The 24,624-nt window shown below is 37.2% G+C and overlaps 1 protein-coding gene across 5 annotated transcripts in view; it reads left to right on the plus strand.

The window, feature by feature from the left end:
- Positions 1 to 24,624, plus strand: part of Stard9 (StAR related lipid transfer domain containing 9) — a 141,336-nt gene that overhangs the window by 71,548 nt on the left and 45,164 nt on the right. For 3 of the 5 annotated variants that reach the window (XM_071608148.1, XM_071608150.1, XM_071608152.1), the window contains exons 8-15: positions 11,787 to 11,856; positions 12,687 to 12,759; positions 18,638 to 18,705; positions 20,995 to 21,092; positions 21,848 to 22,054; positions 22,594 to 22,691; positions 23,774 to 23,851; positions 24,300 to 24,371. In XM_071608148.1, coding sequence (XP_071464249.1) covers positions 11,787 to 11,856; positions 12,687 to 12,759; positions 18,638 to 18,705; positions 20,995 to 21,092; positions 21,848 to 22,054; positions 22,594 to 22,691; positions 23,774 to 23,851; positions 24,300 to 24,371 — 764 coding nt within the window. Of the gene's footprint in view, positions 1 to 11,786; positions 11,857 to 12,686; positions 12,760 to 18,637; positions 18,706 to 20,994; positions 21,093 to 21,847; positions 22,055 to 22,076; positions 22,239 to 22,593; positions 22,692 to 23,773; positions 23,852 to 24,299; positions 24,372 to 24,624 lie in introns of those variants that run through there. The other 2 variants (XM_071608151.1, XM_071608153.1) reach the window with 2 other exon arrangements.

Raw genomic sequence — 24,624 nt, forward strand, 5'->3', positions numbered from 1 at the left:
ATGTCCATCTCATTCCACCATCTTTCCTGACCCCATACCCCCTCCCCATATCTCCCTTCCCTTCGCCCAAAGTTCTTTCATTTTTCCCATGCCCCCCCATTATGGATCAGCATCCACTTATCAGAACATTTGGCCTTTGGTTTTTTGGGGATTGGCTTACTTCACTTAGAATGATATTCTCCAACTCCATCCATTTACCTGAAAATGCCATAATTTTAATTCTCTTTTAATGCTGAGTAATATTCCATTGTGTATATATACCACAGTTTCTTTATCTAGTCATCTATCAAAGGGCATCTAGGTTGGTTCCATAGCTTAGCTACTGTGAATTGAGTTGCTGTAAACATTGATGTGGTTGCATTACTATAGTATGCTGTAAGTCCTTTGGGTATAGACCGAGGAGTGGGATAGCTGGGCCAAATGGTGGTTCCATTCCAAGTTTGCTAAGGAATCCTTATACTGTTTTCCATATTTTTTTGGTTGAACAAATTTGCAGTCCCACCAGCAATGTATGAGTGTGCCTTTCCCCCCACATCCTCACCAACACTTATTGTTGTCTGTATTCTTGATAACTGCCACTCTGACTGGTGTGAGATGAGATTTTAGAATAGTTTTTATTTGCATTTCTCTAATTACTAGAGATGTTGAACATTTTTTCATATATTTGTTGACCATTCATGTTTCTTCTTTTGTGAGGTGTCTGTTCAGTTCCTTTGTCCACTTATTGATTGGGTTATTTGTTTTTTTGGTGTTTTTTGAGTTTTTTATATATCCTGGAGATTAATGCTCTATCTGAGGTATAGGTAGCAAGAATTTTCTCCCGATCTGTGGACTCTCTCTTCATGTTCTTGATTGTTTCCTTTGCTGTGAAGAAGCTTTTAGTTTGAATCCATCCTATTTATTGATTCTTGATTTTATTTCTTACGCTTTATGAGTCTTGTTAAGGAAGTCAGATCCTAGGCCCAATTTGCAGTATCACTGGTGAAGATTTGGGCCTTTTTCTCCTGTTAGGCACAGGGTCTCTGTTCTAGTGCCTAAGTGTTTGATCCACTTGAGTTGAGTTTCATGCAGGGTGAGAGAGAGGGGTTTAATTTCATTTTGTTACATGTGATTTCCAATTTTCTTAGCACCATTTGTTGAAGAGGCTATCTTTTCTCCAGTGAAATGTTTTTGACACTTTTGTGTAGTATGAGATAACTGTATTTTTTAAAAGTATTTTGGATTGTAGATGGACACAATACTTTTATTTACTTATTTTTATGTTGTGCTGAGGATCAAACCCAGTGCCTTACATGTGCTAGGCAAGCGCTCTACCACTGAGCTACAACACCAGCCCACTTAAAGATTATTCTTGAGGCTGAAAGAGATCCCAGATAGAAGTTAGGAGATTTTTTTTTTAAATTAAAGAGCCAACTGGGCACAGTGGTGCAAACCTATAATTCCAGCAGCTCAGGTGGCTGACCCAGGAGGATTGCAAATTCAAGGCCAGCCTCAGCAGCTTAGTGAGGCCCTAAGCAACTTAGTGAGACCCTTAAGAGGAGAAGAAGGAAGGAGAGGAGGAGGAAGAGGAGGAAGAGAAGGAAGGAGAGGAGGAGGAAGAGGAGGAAGGGAAGGAAGAAGAGGAGGAAGTGGAAGAAGAAGAGGAAGAAGAATCCTTAATAATGATAAAAGGGTTCAGGGGCTGGGTATGTAGTTCAATGATAGAGTACTTGTCTACCATGCATGAGGCCCTGGGTTTGATCTCCTGCACTATGAAGGGGGAAAAAAAAGTGTGTGTGTGGGTGCTCAATTCATAAGAAAATTTAACAATTCTACTTTTGTATGCATATAATAATAAAGTCTCAAAATACATAAAACAAAAACTGACAGTTAAAAAGAATAAAAACACCCATAATCATAATAGAAAATTTTAACTTGCCTTTCTTAGTATTTGTTAAAATAGGCAGAAAAAAATTCAATAGCATTATAAAAAATTTGAACTACATGAACATTGTGCCCAATAACTATATAGTTATATATTACACACTATTTTTACACACAGGTGGAAAACTTTTAAAAATTAACCAATATACTAGACCACAAATCAAATTGATAATTTGTGTGTGTGGGGGGGGTACTAAAGACTGAACTCAGGGAGGGGTGCACTACCACTGAGCTATATCCTCAACTGTTTTTATTTTTTACTTTGAGTCAGGGTCTTGCTAGGTTGCTTAGGGCCTTGCTTAATTGCTGAGGGTGACATCAAACTTGTGATTCTTCTGCCCCAATCTCTCAAGTTGTTGGGATTATAGGCATATATCATCTTGCCAGGCTCAGAATGTATTTTTTAAATAAAATCATATGGAGCATAGTCTCTGAACTCAATACTATTAAACTATATAACCATAACAACTAGAAAATTCCCAAATTCTTGAAAATTAAGAAACATTTCTAAATAACACATGGGTCAAAAAAGAAATCATAATGGAAATTACATAAATTTTAAACTGAATAATGATGAAACTACTAGGTATTAAAACAGGTACAGTATAGCTAGTACATGCTTATAGAAAAATGTCTAGCTGTAAAGAAACATCAGAAAAGTGGAAAGGATAAAAAAAAACCCACAAGCTAAGCATTCATTTTACAAAGCTTAAAATTTCAGTGAATTTAGTCAGACGTGATGGTGCATGCCTGTAATTTCAGCTACTTGGAGGATGGTAAGTTTGAGGCCAGCCAAGGGCAGTTTAGCAAGACTCTGTCTCAATAAAGTTAAAAAAATTTTTTTAAAAAGTGGCTTAGGCTGTATCTCAGTGATAGAAAGTTTACCTAGCATTCATGAAGCCCGGGATTCAATTCCAAATAACTTAATGGACACATTCACTCAGTAAATTAAACTTAAAGTAATAGGAGGAAAATAAAAATATGAACAAAAACTAAAAATAGGAAATAAACATAATAGTGAGAATCTAAGATAGGGATTTAGGATAAAGAGTGAAATATACTCAGTTTTATAGCCTTTTTATAAGTACTGGGTCCCAACCCAAGGAAGGACTTCTCACTCTTGATAGCCGACATTCTTCCTTGAATGTGTATCTGCTTCCTAAAAGACCTTTGTCTATGCCTTTGTTTGCCTCATGTTGTAATTCTTTTCCATCATGTATGCCAAAAACCCCACTGACCCTGGGTTGAAATCCTCCTCCCCTCTGGGAACTCCTCAGACCTTTCTTCAGAGACATCTCATTTCTAGTGACAAATCCACAAAGCCTAAGTCGATTTTTTGAAAAGATAGATAAAATCAATAAGCCCTTGAAATGAAAAAAAAATCTACATTTACTAAAATTACAAGAGGATATTATACTTTATGCAGTTTTAAAAAAAAATTTATAAGACTGTGCCTGCATGCCCAACTTGACTATTATTTTTGCTGATTGCATTTATGCTGCCAGATCTACTTATGTGTCTGGTTTGATATAATTTCTTTGCTAGATAGTATTTGCAAAATTGTTAATAGAATAATTTAGAAGTCTAAAACAATGATGTCTTCCATTATAGAAAACATATTTATTTATAGTAGGTTTCTGTGCACACTAGTGGTTGAGAATCACCTCAGTCTAGTTTAAGGACTGAAAATGTTCAAAGCTTAGAAGCAGTCCTTTAAAAGGATATTTACTTCTAATTCAACCTATTCGTGTGTTATGATCCTTTGTTTTTTCTTTCAAAGTGGGGGATCCACTTTGGGTGGGCTCTGGACTCTAATCCTAATCAGCCAGTTTGTCTAAATGGGCTAAACCACTTCCCCTCAAGATTTGGAAAATGTCCCTAAGGGTGTGATAAGCATCCCCAAATGTTGACTTTATCTCTCTGGGTTTCCATCTTTCCCCCAGTATACAGCCTGAAAATTTTTCACTAACTGGTCATCCCCCTCTGCACCTTTAAGCAGATGTCTTTATTTTTTATACAGCTTTTTCTAGAAGTCTTTAGTAGTCTGTATTATCTAATTTGCCATTATCAAAAGTAGAATGTCTCCTTACTGTTAAAAATTGTAAACTCTTATGAAAAATTTTGAATATATGCAGAGTTAGACACACTTCACACTTGTGTAATGAACCCCATGTGCTTGTTATTCAGTCATAATACCATTAACTCTTGGCCGCTCCTGACTTATCTACATTCCCATTCACTTCCATCATCCTTTATTATTTTTAGGCACATTCCAGATGTCACATCAGTCTAACTATAAACATTTTAGTATGTAACGCTGAAAGATAAGGCCTGTTTTTAAAAAAATATAACCACAAAACTATTATCACATTGAAATAAGGAGAATTCCTTAATATAGTAAATCCAGTCACCATTTAAATTACTTTGTTAATTTTTGGTGTAACTATATTTAGTAGCAGGCCTATGAAGTTATTTTGCTCAGAAATTGTAATACAGAATATAGAGATTCCCTAGAATGGTTGTAAAAAGGCCCTTTGTGACTTGGTCAATACCAGCCATAAAGATGTATTTACAGAGAGCAGGCCCAGCGGCCTGCTGAGGGGCAGAGCCGCCCCCCACCCCCCGCGCCTGGCAGGTAGGCGGAACTGTGACCACCGACAGAAAAGGCCCAGTGGCCCGCGGCGGGACAGAGCTTCCAATCACTCCTGCAAGGTAGGCGGGCCTGCGACCCACCGGCAGAAGAGGAGCAGCGGCCTGCTGAGAGGCAGAGCCGCCCCCTCCCCCTGCGCCAGCAAGGTAGAGGGAACTGTGACCACCCACAGAGCAGGCCCAGCGGCCTGCTGAGGGGCAGAGCCGCCCCCCACCCCCTGCGCCTGCCTGGTAGGCGGATCTGTGACCACTATCAGAACAGGCCAGACCTGCAACCGACAGACAGAACAGGCCCAGTGGCCTGAGGAAGGGTAGAGCCGCCCCGCCCCCCGCGCCTGCAAGGTAGGCAGAACTGCGACCCACTGGCAGAACAGCCCCAGAGGCCTGCAGAGGGGCAGTGCCGCTGCCTGCGCCTGCAAAGTAGGCAGAACTGCGACCACCAACAGAACAAGCCTAGCAGCCCGCAGAGGGACAGAGCCGCCGCCCGCGCCTGCAAGGTAGGCGGACCTGCTACCGACCGGCAGAGCAGGCCCAGTGGCCTGCCGGCGTGGTAGGCACATTGCCCCAATTGGAGGAGGGGCAGAGCCGCCGCCCGCGCCTGCGAGGGAGACTTTGCAACTATACAAGACCAATATAAATATATAGGGGGAAAATTCAATAGTACAACAGTTTCACCAAGTAGAAAGGAACCGAACAGTATGAAGAGACAAGGAAAGAAAGGACCACAAGCAATGCAGGTCAACTCAACGTTAGAAGAGGTAATAGCTGCAGCAGATGGAATGTCAGATAAAGAATTCAGGATATACATGCTTCAGATGATCTGGAGTCTCAAGGAAGACATCAGACAGCAAAATCAGACAATGAAAGATCACTTCAACAATGAATTACATAAACAAATCCAAGAAGCAAAAGATCAACTATACAGGGAGATAGAGGTTATAAAAAACAAACAGAAATCCTAGAAATGCAGGAAGCAATAAACCAACTTAAAAACTCAATTGAGAATACTACCAGCAGAGTAGAACACTTAGAAGATAGAACATCAGACAATGAAGATAAAGTATTTCAACTTGAAAAGAACATAGACAGCTCAGCAAGACTGTTAAGAAACCATGAGCAGAACATCCAAGAAATATGGGATAACATCAAGAGACCAAATTTAAGAGTCATTGGGATACAGGAAGGGACAGAGTTTCAAACCAAAGGAATGAGCAATCTATTCAATGAAATAATACGAGAAAACTTCCCAGACTTGAAGAATGAGACAGAATCCCAAATCCTAGAAGCCTACAGGACGCCGAATGTGCAAAATCATAAGAGACCCACACCTAGACACATTATAATGAAGATGCCCAACATACAGAATAAGGAGAGAATTTTAAAAGCTACAAGAGAAAGGAAGCAGATCACATTTAGGGGTAAGCCAATCAGGATAACAGCTGATCTTTCAACACAGACTCTGAAAGCTAGAAGATCCTGGAATAACATATTTCAAACACTGAAAGAAAATGGGTTCCAACCAAGAATTGTGTTTCCAGCGAAATTAAGCTTCAGGATGGAAGATGAAATTAAAACCTTCCACGATAAACAAAAGTTAAAAGAATTTGCAGCTAGAAAACCATCTCTTCAAAACATCCTTGGCAAAACATTACAGGAAGAAGAAATGGAAAATAACAATGAAAACCAACAGTGGGAGGTAGGACAGTAAAGGGGGGAAAAATAATCAAAGAGGAAAACAAACCATGTTTAGTAACAGAAATAAACAAATATGGCTGGAAGAACAACCCATATCTCAATAATAACCCTAAATGTTAATGGCTTAAACTCACCAATCAAGAGACACAGGCTAGTAGAATGGATCACAAAACAAGACCCAACAATATGCTGCCTACAGGAGACACATTTGATAGGAAAAGACATACGTAGGCTGAAGGTGAAAGGTTGGGAAAAATCATATCACTCATATGGACTTCGGAAACAAGCAGGAGTGTCCATACTCATATCAAATAAAATAGATTTCAAGCCAAAGTTAATCAAAAGGGATAAAGAGGGACACTACATACTACTTAAGGGAACCATACACCAACAAGACATAACAATCATAAATATATATGCCCCAAACAATGGTGCAGCTATGTTCATCAAACAAACTCTTCTCAAGTTCAAGAGTCTAATAGACCACCATACAATAATCATGGGAGACTTCAACACACCTCTCTCGCCACTGGACAGATCTTCCAAACAAAAGTTGAATAAGGAAACTATAGAACTCAATAACACAATTAATAACCTAGACTTAATTGACATATATAGAATATACCACCCAACATCAAGCAGTTACACTTTTTTCTCAGCAGCACATGGATCCTTCTCAAAAATAGATCATATATTATATCACAGGGCAATTCTTAGACAATATAAAGGAGTAGAGATAATACCATGCATCCTATCTGATCATAATGGAATGGAACTGAAAATCAACGATAAAAGAAGGAAGGAAAAAGCATACATCACTTGGAAAATGAACAATAGGTTACTGAATGATCAATGGGTTATAGAAGACATCAAGGAGGAAATTAAAAAATTCTTAGAGATTAATGAAAACACAGACACAACATATCGGAATCTATGGGACACATTGAAAGCAGTTCTAAGAGGAAAATTCATTGCTTGGAGTTCATTCCTTAAAAAAAGAAAAAACCAACAAATAAATGATCTCATACTTCATCTCAAAATCCTAGAAAAAGAAGAGCAAAACAACAGCAAAAGAAGTAGAAGGCAAGAAATAATTAAAATCAGAGCTGAAATTAATGAAATCGAAATAAAAGAAACAATTGAAAAAATTGACAAAACTAAAAGTTGGTTCTTTGAAAAAATAAACAAAATCGACAGACCCTTAGCCATGCTAGCGAAGAGAAGAAGAGAGAGAACTCAAATTACTAGCATACGGGATGAAAAAGGCAATATCACAACAGACACTTCAGATATACAGAAGATAATCAAAAACTATTTTGAATCCTTATACTCCAATAAATTAGAAGATAGTGAAGGCATCGATAAATTTCTTAAGTCATATGATCTGCCCAGATTGAGTCAGGAGGATATAGACAACCTAAACAGACCAATATCAATTGAGGAAATAGAAGAAACCATCAAAAGACTACCAACTAAGAAAAGCCCAGGACCGGATGGGTATACAGCAGAGTTTTACAAAACCTTTAAAGAGGAACTAATACCAATACTTTTCAAGCTACTTCAGGAAATAGAAAAAGAGGGAGAACTTCCAAATTCATTCTACGAGGCCAACATCACCCTGATACCTAAACCAGACAAAGACACTTCAAAGAAAGAAAACTACAGACCAATATCTCTAATGAACCTAGATGCAAAAATCCTCAATAAAATTCTGGCGAATCGGATACAAAAACATATCAAAAAAATTGTGCACCATGATCAAGTAGGATTCATCCCTGGGATGCAAGGCTGGTTCAATATACGGAAATCAATAAATGTTATTCATCACATCAATAGACTTAAAAATAAGAACCATATGATCATCTCGATAGATGCGGAAAAAGCATTCGACAAAGTACAGCATCCCTTTATGTTCAAAACTCTAGAAAAACTAGGGATAACAGGAACATACCTCAATATTGTAAAAGCAATCTATGCTAAGCCTCAGGCTAGCATCATTCTGAATGGAGAAAAATTGAAGGCATTCCCTCTAAAATCTGGAACAAGACAGGGATGCCCTCTCTCACCACTTCTGTTCAACATAGTTCTCGAAACACTGGCCAGAGCAATTAGACGAAAGAAATTAAAGGCATCAAAATAGGAAAAGAAGAACTTAAATTATCACTATTTGCAGATGACATGATTCTATACCTAGCAGACCCAAAAGGGTCTACAAAGAAACTATTAGAGCTAATAAATGAATTCAGCAAAGTGGCAGGATATAAAATCAACATGCATAAATCAAAGGCATTCCTGTATATCAGCGACAAATCCTCTGAAATGGAAATGAGGACAGCCACTCCATTCACAATATCTTCAAAAAAAATAAAATACTTGGGAATCAACCTAACAAAAGAGGTGAAAGACTTATACAATGAAAACTACAGAACCCTAAAGAGAGAAATAGAAGAAGATCTTAGAAGATGGAAAAATATACCCTGTTCATGGATAGGCAGAACTAACATCATCAAAATGGCGATATTACCAAAAGTTCTCTATAGGTTTAATGCAATGCCAATCAAAATCCCAATGGCATTTCTTGTAGAAATAGAGAAAGCAATCATGAAATTCATATGGAAAAATAAACGACCCAGAATAGCAAAAACAACTCTAAGCAGGAAGTGTAAATCAGGCGGTATAGTGATACCAGACCTCAAACTATACTACAGAGCAATAGTAACAAAAACAGCATGGTACTGGTATCAAAACAGGCGGGTGGACCAATGGTACAGAATAGAGGACACAGAAACCAATCCACAAAACTACAACTACCTTATATTTGATAAAGGGGCTAAAAGCATGCAATGGAGGAAGGATAGCATCTTCAACAAATGGTGCTGGGAAAACTGGAAATCCATATGCAACAAAATGAAACTGAATCCCTTTCTCTCGCCATGCACAAAAGTTAATTCAAAATGGATCAAGGAGCTTGATATCAAATCAGAGACACGCCGTCTGATAGAAGAAAAAGTTGGCTACGATCTACATACTGTGGGGTCGGGCTCCAAATTCCTCAATAGGACACCCATAGCACAAAAGTTAATAACTAGAATCAACAAATGGGACTTACTCAAACTAAAAAGTTTTTTCTCAGCAAAAGAAACAATAAGAGAGGTAAATAGGGAGCCTACATCCTGGGAACAAATCTTTACTCCTCACACTTCAGATAGAGCCCTAATATCCAGAGTATACAAAGAACTCAAAAAATTAGACAATAAGAGAACAAACAACCCAATCAACAAATGGGCCAAGGACCTGAACAGACACTTCTCAGAGGAGGACATACAATCAATCAACAAGTACATGAAAAAATGCTCACCATCTCTAGCAGTCAGAGAAATGCAAATCAAAACCACCCTAAGATACCATCTCACTCCAGTTAGATTGGCAGCCATTATGAAGTCAAACAACAACAAGTGCTGGCAAGGATGTGGGGAAAAGGGTACACTTGTACATTGCTGGTGGGACTGCAGATTGGTGCAGCCAATTTGGAAAGCAGTATGGAGATTTCTTGGAAAGCTGGGAATGGAGCCACCATTTGACCCAGCTATTCCCCTTCTCGGTCTATTCCCTAAAGACCTAAAAAGAGCATGCTACAGGGACACTGCTACATCAATGTTCATAGCAGCACAATTCACAATAGCAAGACTGTGGAACCAACCTAGATGCCCTTCAATAGATGAATGGATAAAAAAAATGTGGCATTTATACACAATGGAGTATTACTCTGCATTAAAAAATGACAAAATCATAGAATTTACAGGGAAATGGATGGCATTAGAGCAGATTATGCTAAGTGAAGCTAGCCAATCCCTAAAAAACAAATGCCAAATGTCTTCTTTGATATAAGGAGAGTAACTAAGAACAGAGTAGGGTCGAAGAGCATGAGAAGAAGATTAACATTAAACAGGGATGAGAGGTGGGAGGGAAAGGGAGAGAGAAGGGAAATTGCATGGAAATGGAAGGAGACCTTCAGAGTTATATAAGAGTACATACAAGAGGAAATGAGGGGAAAGGGAAAAATAATACAAGGGGGACAAATGAATGTTAGTAGAGGGGGCAGAGAGAGAAGAGGGGAGGGGAGGGGAGGGGAGGGGGATAGTAGAGGATAGGAAATGCAGCAGAACACAACAGACACTAGTATGGCAATATGTAAATCAATGGATGTGTAACTGATGTGATTCTGCAATCTGTATATGGGGTAAAAATGGGAGCTCATAACCCACTTGAATCAAAGTGTGAAATATGATATATCAAGAACTATGTAATGTTTTGAACAGCCAACAATAAAAAATTAAAAAAAAAAAGATGTATTTACATACTTTAGGTTCCTTTTCACCTGTGTAAAGCCTACCCATTCTATAGTGGCTCAATTCAGTGGAGCTTTCCCTGAACAGTGCTCTGATTTCCTTAGTGTTTGGTTTATTTCTGTGGCACTTGTCTGTACTCTCTTGTGTAAACAATAAATCTCCTCATGATTGTAAACTGCAGAGGTGTGAAGAATAGAAGTGTGTACATCATATATTTTATGTGCCAAACCATGTCTGCCACCTTGTGGGCATAATAGCATGGGCCCATCTCAGGAATCCTGAGGGTCAAATGAGGTAATATATGAACATTTTGTGTAACTGTTGAACCCCAATGCAAAGAAAAGACCATTGACTCCAATTTTAAATCAAATTAAAGCAAGCTTGTATTTGGGTACACTGAGCTGGCCAGGACTGTCTCTCCTGAAAACCCTGGGCTAGAGATCAGTACCCCAGCTTTCCAGGAACACAATTTTATAGCACAAAAAGTTGCAAAGGGGGTTGTCTTGAGAACTTACAGATAACAGGATTTTGACAAGCATAATACAAAGGCAGATAACAGGTTAATGATTACATGGCATGATATTTTAAGGTAGGGAGTAAATTCAGATCCCAACATCAGAATTTATGAGGCACTGCTGAGGTTTCAGAGAGGGTTGTTATCTGGTTAGGGGGAGACAGGATTTATGAGGTGCCGCTAAGGTTTTAGAGAGAGTTGTTATCTGGTCAGGGAAAACCAGGCATGGGTAAGTTCAAGGCATAGGCAGGAATTCCAAACAAGTTTAGAAATCACAGTAATTTATAGTAAAACAGAAATTAACTTTTCATGACTTTGTGATGAGATGGCTCCCAATCCTAAAATGGAATTAGGCTGGGCTCATCATAATCTGCATAACAAAATTATAAGAAATTGTTAGCATAGTTGTTACATGAATTCTAAATCATAATCTCTATGAAGGAAAAAACCTGTTCAGAGCCCATCACCGTGTATCTAACAGTAGGTTTCCATTAAGTATTTGTTGATTCATTATCTGAATGAAGTTAGTTATTTCCTCATTCTTTTTTATCAAATGATATAAAAAGTTAATGATAAAGTTAAAGACCTACATGAAAAGGTTAAACTTTATCAAAAAATTCATTTTTATTTTTTTCTCCCCCTCACAAATATGAAAGGTCTGTCTCAACATGTAGTTACCAACTATAAGCAAGTAATTCAACTCTTGGAGGAGGGAATAGCAAACAGGTAACAGGTTTGTTTGTTCCCATCATTCTTTTCACCTCATTCTCCTGCCCTGTGTTCTAGTCCCCTTTGGAGTGCATGACAACACTTACGCTGTCTCTGTCTGCAGCTCCCTACTCTACAACCAGGAGAACCTTCTCAGAATAGTAGTGTACCCAGGGGAAGGGGCAATCACTAAGATTTAGTGCTTTTTCTCACTGCAAACAAAATGAAGTTTGTCCGGATATAATAATATTAGGCAGTAAACCCAGAGATTTACTGGTATACTTTTGTTTTAAAATATACCACTTTTGCCCTGGGCTGCTGGTTCATGCCTGTAATCCCAGTGGCTCCGGAGGCTGAGGCAGGAGGATCATGAGTTCAAAGATAGCCTCAGCAAAAAGCAAGGTGCTAAGGAACTAAGTGAGACCCTGTCTCTAAATAAAATACAAAAGAGGGCTGGGGATGTGGCTCAGTGGTTAAGTGCCCCAGGGTTCAATCCCCAGTAGCAAAAATAAAATAAATAAATGGGTTTGTCTTAGGGGTACTTTTCCAGATTGATTGCACTCTAATATTCCCCTTTTTACTCTGATTTTTGCTTTATCACTTTTTAGAAATGTTTTATTGTCGGTTAATATGAAACTATTCTTCCATTTGTTCTCACATATCAGCACCTAGAGTGCTACTTCTGCCCTCTTTGGACCTCTTTTCTAACTGTATTAAACTTCATATGAAGTTTTATGATTCTCATCTGTGACCTTCAGTACTAACATTTCTTGTGTTCCCCATGGATCTTTTAGGGTCCACCATGCGTAAAAATTTCTTATACTAACTGTCTTCTCTTATGAACACAGAATCACAGCAGCCACCCATGTTCACGAGGCCAGCAGCAGATCCCATGCCATCTTCACTATCCACTGCACTCAGGTTGGTTACTCCTCAAATTTGGTGAGCTTTCTTCTTTTTCTTGTCCCTTTTGATGGCTTTCTTGCTTTCCTATTTCTTTTCTTTTTCTTCTACCCTTCTACTTATAGATTCTCTGATATGACCTAATAATATAAAGGACCTACACAAGATCTATTAAGCTATACCTTAAAGACATCCTGATATCTTCTACATATATTTTGCTTTTAACATTTTGGAACACTTTCATATCATTTAACCAGTACATGTTTATTTAAAATGAAAATGAGCATTAAAATGGAAAAGTAAAAAATTCACTTCCATTATGATGGGATGAGGAGCTTGACAAATCGTATCCCCAAAAAGCAACTTTAAAGCTATATTCTGAAAATAGACTAAAAACATATAACAAATTGAGATGGATTTATTTATTCAAGAAAACTACTGAATTTCAGGTAAAAACAGCACAAATGTATGATGTTTCTGCTTTGAGCTGCTCCCATTCTCACCCCATACCACCAGCTCTATCAATGGGGAAATTCAATAAGGGAAGGGAAGGTCATGAAAACCAGAAATTTTCTATTACTGATGCTAGAGAGGTTCACTTGATTTTTAACATCATCACTTAAAGTGTAATCTCTGAGGAGAAAGGATCAAGAAACGTTAGTGACACTCTTAGCCTTAAGTGTGGGTCTATTGCAGGCAAGACACAGACTGGCAGACTCTCTGGGAATTTCATAGGGAATTTTAGGAGATGATACAGCCATAGGGATTGGATAAGATCCTCACATATCCTGGATTCCAAAAGCTGTGTGTATACATAGCAGATACTAATTGGGCCACAAAATCCTAACAGAATCTGCACATATGTGCAGAGAAGGCACAAGAGGGCCATGTGGCTAGTGAATGTTATAGTATATTCTCTAATATGTCTATTATTCAATCAAAAAGTAGTAGACATACAAAAGCATAAGAAACTGATCTATGCTTAAGAAAAAAAAAACAGTACAAATAAACTCTAAATACTCCAGATGTTGGAATTAGCATATAAAGTCTTCATCAGCTAATATAATTATATTCAAAGAACAGAAATAAACCATGTTCAGAGAACTAAAGGAGAACCTGATGATAGTGACTCAATGGGAAATCTCAACAAAACGATGGAAATTAATTTTAAACAGAAACTCTGGAGTTGAAATGTTTAATATGGAAATGAAAAATTCATGAGTAGGACTAATGGTAGATTTTAGATGGCAGAACAGTTAGTAAACTTGAAATCAGTAGAAATAATTTTTCAGGAGAGAGTAAAAATATTGAAGTAAAAATGAACAGAGCTATACAAATGTATGGGACATCAAATGTTGGAGTATGCATAATGGAAATACCAAAAAGAAGAGAGAAAATGGGGAATTTTTTAAAATATTGAAAAATAATGACCCATAACTTACCAAATTTGTTGAAAATTATTAATTTATACATCTCTGAAGCTCAAGAACTCCAGTTAAAATCAACACAGACATCCACATTTAAATACATCATAATAAAAAAATTGAGAGACAAAGAGGAAATCTTGAAAACAATTAGGACAAAATGACTCATCATATGCAGAAGAACAATTATATGATTGGTGTCTGACTTCTTATTAGAAACATCATGCCTCAGAATTTATAATACTGATAGAAGATAAAAGTGTCAAACAAAAATTCTATGTTCAACCAAAGTCACTTTCAAATATGAAGATGAAGCTAGAAGTGGTAATGCATGCCTGTAATCCCAACAACTTGGGAGTCTGAGACAGAAGGATTATAAGTTTGAGGCCAGCCTCAGCAACTAAGCAAGATCTTTCTCAAAATAAAAAATAAAAAGGATTGGATATATAGTTCAGTAGTAAAGTCCCTTGGGTTCAATCCCTAGTATAAAAAAATAAAAATTAAAATTAAAAAAAAGCCCAGAAGAAAGAAACTAGAACATCACTCACAGATTGCTAGTTGTTCTACATTATAAGAAAAACTCAATGAAACCTTTTAGGCTGAACAAAGGTGATATAAAAAAGTTACCTAAATCCACAGGAAGTAATGAAATGTTCTGGGAATGACAAATATGTGAGTAAATATAAAAGGCTACATAAATATATGTCATTTCTTCAATATCATTAAAAGAATAAATTTATATAAAGCAATAATTATAAAATTGTATTGTACCTTGTCATGTATACACATTATCATATATGTACATTGTATATATTGACAGTAATAACACAAGGTGGGAGCGAGGGGATGGCAAAAAAGATGCATTGGATCAAAGTTTCTATATTTTATAGAAATTAAGTTAGTGTTTTGAAGATCACATGTCAAGAGCACATTGTCATCTATAGAGCAACCACATGAAAACAGTTAAAAATATAATTTTAAAAATCAACAGAAATTCAGATGGCACACTACAAATACAGTTGACCCTGCATATCCATTGATCAAGTACTATGTAGTTAGGCCTATGATGCCTATGATGGTTGTGCTGTACTGAACACATACAGAATTCCTTTTCATTGTTCCCTGAACAATACAGTATAACAGTTATTTACATAACATTTATATTGTGTAGGTATTGTAAGTAATCTAAAGTTAAGTTAAATTGGAGGATGTTGTATAGGTTCTATGCTAATAATCTGCTGTTTTATATAAGATAAACTTGAGCATCCACAGATTGTTATCCACAGAGGTCCTAGAATCAATTCCCCTGAGGATACTGAAGGACAATTGTACTTACTTAATAGAGAAAGGACAATGAAAGAGTAACCAAAACCAAACTAAAACAAAACAAAAAACCCAACCTAAGGTGTATGGAGTATAAATAGAAAAACAACAGATGTGATTCTGAACACATCAGTAATTACATTAGTATGAATATGATTCAAGTTGTCAAATAGTAAAAGCAAGACCATCTATATGCTATCTACAAAACAAAACACACAAAACAAACAAAAATATATGCCTTATATTAAAAAATACAGAAAGTAAAAAGACAGGAAAGATATATAATACAAAAAGTAACCATAAATGAGCCAGAGTACTACATTAATGTCAAGCAAAAGTATTTTAAGAAAAATACTAAAGACAAAAAAGGACGTTTTGATAAAAGATTAATATCAAGATATTACAATTATATATACTTCTAACAACAAAACCCCAAAATATGTGAAGAGAAAAACTCGTAAAATTGAAAATAGAAATAAATGATTCAGCATCAATACTTCACTTTCAGTAACTGGTACTGAAAGTGACTTGAGCATCCACAGATTGTTATCCACAGACAAAAGTCAGCAAGATATTATAAAATTTGAACATTATCAACCAACATGATTTGACATTTACAGGACACTCCACTTATATCTGCAGAATACCTTAATGTCAAGCAGTATGTGAACATTCTCAAGGATAAACCAAATATTTCATAAAACAGGCCCGCTGCTGCCCTAAAGCCACTAGAAGTGTCTGCTTGCTTTCCACCAGCCTGACAGCGTCCTCCCAATATTGCCAACTGCTGAGCAACTAGAGGCCACAGACAGGTACCCCAGAACTAGTATGCAGAACTGTTGGCCATCATTGAAGAGCTGAGGAAGGATATAAGACACATTATGCAGGGAGCAAGAGTGCCATGGAGAAACTAAAATGAGGTGTTGGTCATGCTCGAGGACTGGTTCGAGAGTGTCGTGCTTGCCAGAAACAGATCCTAGCCTCCTGGTCAGCTTGGGAGGTTCTCATCTCTTTACAGTATGAGAGGTTACAGCTCATATCCCTTGTTCAGATGAAACACTTGTTTTCAAAATGGTAATAGTTTTTAGATTTTTTCTCCCAAAGTTCACTGGGCTCTGAACCTACAGTTTCAAAATATTGGGAAAGATTTCAAAGTTAATTAAGATTTGCATTTTAAGTAGTTAGGAATTTGTTGTTGTTGAGTACTTTATGTCACCCAAATTGTTCTTTGTTACTTTTCATAAACTCATTCAATCCCAAAGACTTTATTTTAATGCATCCTGACCACTTCACTTAGCTGGTCAGTGTGCCTGCCATACAAGTGTAGATTCTGCTTAATGGCACTTCTTTTTTGCTTATGCATTTGCATGACTTAATGCTTTTAAGTCAATTTTTAAAATGCACAAGTTGTAAATGCGGAAGAAAGAGCAACCTGCCAAATCTAAGAGGACCCTGAAATTTTTCATACTAAGACTGTATGTGGCCTGTGGTTCTGTGTTTATTGTAAGTTGATCAAAACATCTGGAATAAAATAACTAAAACTGCATCTTTGCATGTATTTATTGCTTGATGCTAATAAAGCTTATTTTCATTAAAAAATAACATTTCTGTTCTTTGAAAGACAATGTTAAGAGGGTAAAAAGAAAAGCTACAGGTAGGGAGAACTGACTTGCAAAACATAAATCTGATAAAGAATTATACCCAGAATACACGAAGATCTCTCTAAACTCAACACACTCAAGGCAATGTGCAAAAAATTTGAGCATTTCTTTCACTAAAGAAAAATATACAAGTGGGAATTAACTACTTTAAAAAATAGTCAATATCATTAATCATTAGAAAAATGAAACTAAAAAAAAACTAATGAAATATTACTACCCACTTTTTAACATATCTAAATTGAAGTTTTTTTTCACTGGATATTGGCCAGATGTATAGAAGCTGGAGTTTTCATATGTTACACTATTGGTAGGAAGATAAAGTGGAACAACTTTGGAAAAGAATTTAGCAATTTCTTAAAAAGTTAAATATATACCTTATTATTTTCCCCAAGATAAAAGAAATCATATGTCCATTAAAAGACTTCTATACAAATATATATAGCAGCTTTATTTGAAATTACTTAAAATTACAAACACCCAGATGTCTATCAAAAGGAAATGGATAAGTATGGTGTAATCATGCAATGCAATACTACTCTGCAATAAAAATGAACTGTTGATACATGTCTCAAAATAGATGAATCTCAAAATATTGCTGCATGGTAAAAGAAGCCAGAAGTTGCTCATGCTTATAATCCCAGCAACTTAGGAAGCTGAGACAGGAGGATTGAAAATTCAAGACCAGCCTCAGCAACTTAATGAAGTCTTAGGCAACTGAGACTTGTCTCAAAAAATAAAACAGGCTATGGATGTGGCTTAATGGTTTATCACCCTGGGGTTCAATTCCCAATACCAAAATATAAAAATAAAAAAGCCAGATTGTTGTATACCATTTATTGGAAATATCCTAAAAAGGTTACATTTATATAGAAAGTTCATGGGTCCAGAGATCAACTGCAAAGAGACTTGAGTGAATTTGGGGCTTATTGGAAGTATCTTAAAACTAGATTTCAGTGATGGACTCATAACATTAAAATGTTATTAAACAAAACAGAAAACCCATGTTGAATTAGTGGAGAGAAAAAAGAAAAGTAGTTTTGCTGCCTAAGGCTAGAATACATAGAATTCCTGAGCTGGCAGGTAAATATGTGTGACTAAAGTTAACCAGAGAGAGAAACCTCATCATGGGACATCCCATCTATTGTAGTTCTCTGATAAGAGTCAGAGCCCCCTGAAGGAGAATGTTTGCCTGGTAAATTGTACTAAAATTCCTGGTGCCTTTGAAAATTATGCTCAGAGAACTTGATGGGAATTTTCCCTGATTACTCTGTGAGACATGCTAGTGATTTTAAGTGGTTTTAAGCCTAGAGCTTACTGATTTTATCTATCAGATACTGAGAGCTCTTCTGGTTCAGAGCACATTAGAATACACATTTCTTGAGTGAATTGGATAAAAATCCAAAATATCACCTTGGGTTGGAGCGTGTCTGAGGCGGAAAAAATGCAAATCATCCCAATTGACAACTTTAAATGTGTTTTCTCCTTTAGGCAATCCTGGAAAACAATCTCCCATCTGAGATTGCTAGCAAGATCAACCTTGTGGACCTAGCAGGCAGGTAATTAGGATTTCTAAGCCAAGGCTAATTATTCCTTTGACAATGATCTTGTTCTTGCCCATTTTACACAGAATAAGTTTGGTCTGGTCTCTTTTTACTTATCAGTCATCCTAAGAAAATTATAAAAGAAATTCTTGAATGATAGGTTAAAAGTTATGGTGTGTCAGGAGCTGAAAAGTTCCTTTACATTAGGGGTTCTCAGTCTTAACTGCCCATTAAAATCTCTGGTAGGCCTTTTAAAACTCCTAATGCCTGCATCTTAGATCAAATAAGTTGGATTTTTAGTGTGGATGTCGGGGTGTAGGCATCAGTATTTTTTAAACCAAGTATAGCCAAGATTGAAAATAGCTGCTCTAGGGGTTAGGGTTGTGACTCAGTGATAGAGTGCTTGCCTGGCACACATGAGACACTGGGTTCAATCCTCAGCACCACATAAAAATAAATTAATTAATTTAATTAAGGTTAAAAAAAAGAATGCTTTAGAAAAAAAGAAATTAAGTATTCTAAGTGATGAACCCAGCCTAATTCCTCTTAAGATTGGGAGCCATCTTGTCACAAAGTCATGAAAAGTTAATTTCTGTTTTGCTATTGTTAGACCAGGATGCAAAGAAAAGACCACTGACTCCAATTAAAATCAAATTAAAGTAAGCTTATTATTTCAACTGGCCTGGCTGCCTCTCCCAACAGAAACCGCAGGAATAAGACAGCCCCACAGCTTTCTTGCAGCCCAGCTTTATAGCCCAGAAAGTTACACCAAGGGGGGTTACAGGTAACAAAACTCTGACAAGCATAACACAAATGCTAGTTTATATTTTTGCTGGCCCCAACATCAGAATTTATGAAGGTCATTAGAACCTCAGAGAGGGTCGTTATCTGACCAGGGAAGGCCAAGATTTATGAGGCATCACTAAAGTTTCAGAGAGGGCTGCTATTTGGTCAGGGAAAGCCAGGCATGGGTGAGTTCAAGGCATGGGCAAGCATTCCAAGCAAGTTCAGAATTTGCAGTAATTTATAGTGAAGCCGAAATTAGCTTTTCATGGCTTTGTGGCAAGATGGCTTCCAATTTTAAGAGGGAATCAGGCTGGGTCTATCACTATAAATTACTGTGATTTCTAAACTTGTTTGGAATTCCTGCCTATGACTTGAACTTACCCATGCCTGGCTTTCCTTGACCAGATAACAACCTTCTCTAAAACCTTAGTGGCACCTCATAAATCCTGGCTCCCCCTGACCAGATAATAACCCTCTCTGAAACCTCAGCAGCGTCTCATAAATTCTGATGTTGGGATCTAAATTTACTCCCTACCTTAAAATATCATACCATGTAGATCATTAACCTGCTATCTGCCTTTTTGTTATGCTTGTCAAAATCCTGTTATCTGTAAGTTCTCAAGACACCCTCCCCACTTTGCAACTTTTTATGCTATAAAACCTTGTTCCTGGAGAGCTGGGTGGCTGATCTTTAGCCCGGCTTAGGGAGAGAGACAATCCTAGCCAGCTTTCTTTGTGTAAACAATATAAGCTTGCTTTAATTTGATTTAAAATTGGAGTCGGTGGTCTCTTTTTTTGCATCGTGGTTCAACACTAAGTGGAGGTAACTGAGTTAGCATAATTTTTCCTTTGATTTAATATTAATTCAGTATGGTAGACAGAATATCTTTTAAAGAAAGTTTTAAAGATATTATGAAGTTGGGGAGAAAGTATTGCCTTGTAATTATTAAAAGAAAGTGTGAATTGTAGGCAAGAATACATCCAGAAAGATGACAGTCTTGGGGATAATGTGGTCATGGGAAAGTATAAGAAAAAATAAGGCAAATTTTCTTAATTTGAAACTGCTTTCTGAAAGAAACTTTATCAGCCAATCTGAATTGTGAATTTTTAATATTTATCATTAATTTAAAGGAAATTTGAGACAGTTGATAGTTAATGACAAAGATACTATAAATCCATTAATATGTAAATTTAAAACAATAAAGATAGAGCAGAAGAGAATAAACCAAAAAAGCTATGCTAATATCATTATTTTAAATGAACATTACATTTAGCTTAAAGTGATATGATAGACAAAAATAGAAATATAGTGAGTTATTTGATTTTTATTGCCTAAAAATTAGGAGGCCAGTTGATTATAAGATGGTTACCTCCTTTTCTGGAGCTGAATTCTAAAAAGAATGTATTATGTGGATCTTTTACAACATGATATACAGCATAATGAATAGTATCTTTAAACAATATTATAAGGGTAGTTTTTTGTCTGCTTTTGTTTTTGTTTTCCTCATTGTGTTTTAGTGAAAAAGCAGATCCCAGTTATTGTAAAGACCGGATTACTGAAGGAGCCAATATCAACAAGTCTCTTGTGACTCTGGGAATCGTCATTTCCACCTTAGGTATTGCTGGCAGATGAGGTGATTGGAGTGGGAGGGAGATTTTAGAAAATAACTCATATTGTTTTCATTTTGTAAAAATTGGTAGATAGGGCTTGGGTTGTAACTTAGTGACACAGCCCTTGCCTAGCATTTATGAGGCACTAGGTTCAATACTTAGCACAGCATTTAAAAAAAAAAAAAAAAAAAAAAAAAACCTAAACAACAAATAAAGGCATGCTGTCCATCTATAACTATAAAAAAAATTGGTAGATAGCTGAAACAAGAGAATTGTAAGTTTGAGGCCAACCTGAGCAACTTAGCAAGACCATTCTCAAAATTAAAAAAAAAAAATGTCTGGGGATGTAGCTCAGTGATACTGTGCTTCTGGGTTTAATCCCCAGTACTACCCTCCCCACAAAAGAGTGGGGGAGACATTTATAAGGTTCTTTTTGATAAGGTGACCTTTTGGTTTGGGGCATGATAAGTACCTGTGATCTTAGAACATGATGTGGTCACAGTTACAAAAACAGGAGACACTAAAAAATTATGTCACTCAAGTAATCCATATCATGAATTCAAAGTCTTATTTAGGGCTCAAATTTAAGGCATCTTATCATATGCAAAAAGGGATTAGGAAGTATGATTGCTAAGTATATGTTCTCCAATGGTTGTTTTGTTTTTATGAATTTGCTTCATAATTCTTTCTTCTTTCATATATATATATATGAAAGAAGAAATATATATATATATATATATTTTTTTTTTTTTCTCTTAAGCCCAGAACTCGCAAGTGTTCAGCAGCTGCCAGAGCCTCAAGAGCACAGCCAACACTGGTGGTGACAGTGGGATTCTTGTCTCTCCTGGAACCAGCAGTAGAGGGGGATCCTCCCAGAGGCAGTCTTATATCCCCTACCGAGACTCTGTGTTGACCTGGCTGCTGAAGGACAGCCTTGGTGGCAACTCGAAAACTATCATGGTTGCCAGTAAGTGGGATGCTGGAGCTGCTTCTGTGTTGGCACTGCTCTGCCTCAGAAAAGGGCCTGCACACTCATGTTCCTCATTCCCTCAAGGGTCTCTTATACAGCATGGGCTGAGAGGACACTTGCAGAGTCCACGCAAAGTCCAAGGACCACACCACGCACCGGAATCTCACGCAAGAGATTTATTGTTAGTAGCATGAATCAAATCTACAATGTTGTCCCTCGAGGAGAGCAGCAGCGAGTCGGCACTCACAGAGCAGCTTTATGGCCCACAAGAGGAATTTCATAGGCTGCTTAGGGGTTGTGTCATAACCGGGGGTGGGGTTGATCGTTTAGCAGACACATGTTCTTACAGGAAGTTAAGCACATTGTCCCAGAATCCAAACTTTGGAGACACTAGATAAAATGGCTCCCGACCTAAAATGGTGAATCTGATGCCAATATTGATCTGATGCTATTATGGGCGTTAGCATCAAGGTGAGTGTTAAGGATTAGATTGGAAGGGCTTCTCATCTATTTTCAACTTTCTCTTTCTACCTTAGCTGTATCTCCTGCACATACTAGCTACAGTGAGACCATGAGCACACTGAGGTATGCATCGAATGCCAAAAACATCATCAATAAGCCACGGGTAAATGAGGTGAGAAATTCATTGGAAGTCCCAGTCTGATATAGTTATTGATGTTACTGTTTCTTTTTCTTTGTACTCACCTGTCAGACTTGTTCTCCAAATGATAAGAGAATTAACTTCTTTCTTCCAATGTAATACCGTACTCTTCTTTTATAGCTCTGCTTACTTCAGTCGGTAATATTTTATGGATAATTTATTTTAAATATTTATTTAAAGCCAGTCCTCTTAAGATCCTTAGTGTTCCATTGCTACCCTAAGAAAGGGCTTTTAAAACTATTTTTATTTTTAATTGATGATAATTTATGTCTTGTGAGTTTTTATTTGTTTTTCTCTATATAAGTTGCAGTGACTTCTCTGTTTTGGATTTAAAAAGGAGTGTAAGAAATTTATATTTTATGAGAGCTACACAATCAGAAGAATATTCCAAATGTTTCTTATCTCCTTTACAATTTTAGTGAAAACTTCCAGAGCAGGGTTCACAACAGTGACCAGACATATATAGCCCATATGGAGAATATTGTATGAGGCAATGTAATTAGGCAGGTATCAAGTTTATGTTACCTGGTTTATGTTACCTTCCTGATCTCCTGCTCCGGGGTAATGAGTACAAGAATCACCTGGATGCCAGGTGCAGTGGTGCATGCCTGTAATTCCAACTACTCAGGAGGTTAAGCCAGGAGGATTGCAAATTCCACCAGCCTCAGCAACTTAGCTAGACCCTGTTTCAAAAAAACAAAACAAAACATTTTTTAAAGGGCTGGGAATGTTGCTCAGTGGTAGAAATCTCCTGGGTTCAATCCTCAGTGTTGGGGTGGGGTTGGGGGTCACCTGGAGAGTTTGCCATAATATAGCTGGGCCCCAGCCCTCAGGAATTGCTGGTTTAGTAGATCTGGGTTGAGGCCATAATTTGTATTTCTAACAGGTTCTTAGATGAAGTTGCTTACTGCTGGTTTTGGGACTGAACTTTGAGAAAAATTGCTCTAGAAATTACTCCGAAGGAGTTAATCTACTTCTTCTAAGCAGTTGCTTTTAGCATTTCATAACTGGTTAGGGCCTGATATCAATCAGTGACCGAGTCCTCTGTGTTTCAGGATGCAAATGTGAAGCTCATCAGAGAACTCAGGGAAGAGATTGAGAGACTGAAAGCCATGTTGCTGAGCTTTGAATTGGTATACAGGCAATCAAAACTTTTCCATGTTTAAATGAGTTTCTCTTCCCAAGTCCCCTTTTTTTCTGCTTAGCATGGGACCTGCTATACTCCATGTTCACAGTTGACATTTCATGGAACAAAGATAGGAGGGGGATTACACTGATTTCTCTATGTAACTTCAGATGGTTTGGGCATCATCTGGCTTTATCATCTCTTGTCCAGAGGGCATTTCCCCAATGGCCCTTGTTCTATGTGTGGGCAGACATGGAGAATAGGGTTCTAGAGAAAATTTTCTTTGAATTCTTCTTCTTTGTATGATTCCAAATTCTTAGACTCCTGATTTATTTCTGATTTTAATGATGAAGTATTTCCTTTAGTCCTGTACCTTCTTCTGCAAGTGTAAGTGTAGAACTACCTATAGTTCATCAGGAAAACATCGAAGCATCTTTCTCTTTTTGTTTGTGCAGAGGAACTTCAGTTCATTAAATGATGAAAAGGATGAAAATCTGAAGGAACTAATTCTGAGAAATGAATTAAAGGTGGGTGGACCCACCCTCTAGAAGCAGGTTTGAGCTCCCTACTTAGTGTAACATAGCGCATGGAATTGGGTGGGTTCTTTGTCTCACAAATTCAAAGAATGAGATTCACAAATAGCAACAGATAAAAGCAAAGTATAAGAATTTATTAAAGCAAAGTAGAGCACGGCTCCCTCAAATGGAAGGGAACCTGAGAAGGTTGTCAGTGAATGGCTATTGCCTAGGATTTATATGGATCCCTAGGTTTAAGGAACTC

This window comes from Marmota flaviventris, chromosome 2, assembly GCF_047511675.1.
Source record: "Marmota flaviventris isolate mMarFla1 chromosome 2, mMarFla1.hap1, whole genome shotgun sequence".
Taxonomy (NCBI): Eukaryota; Metazoa; Chordata; class Mammalia; order Rodentia; family Sciuridae; genus Marmota; species Marmota flaviventris.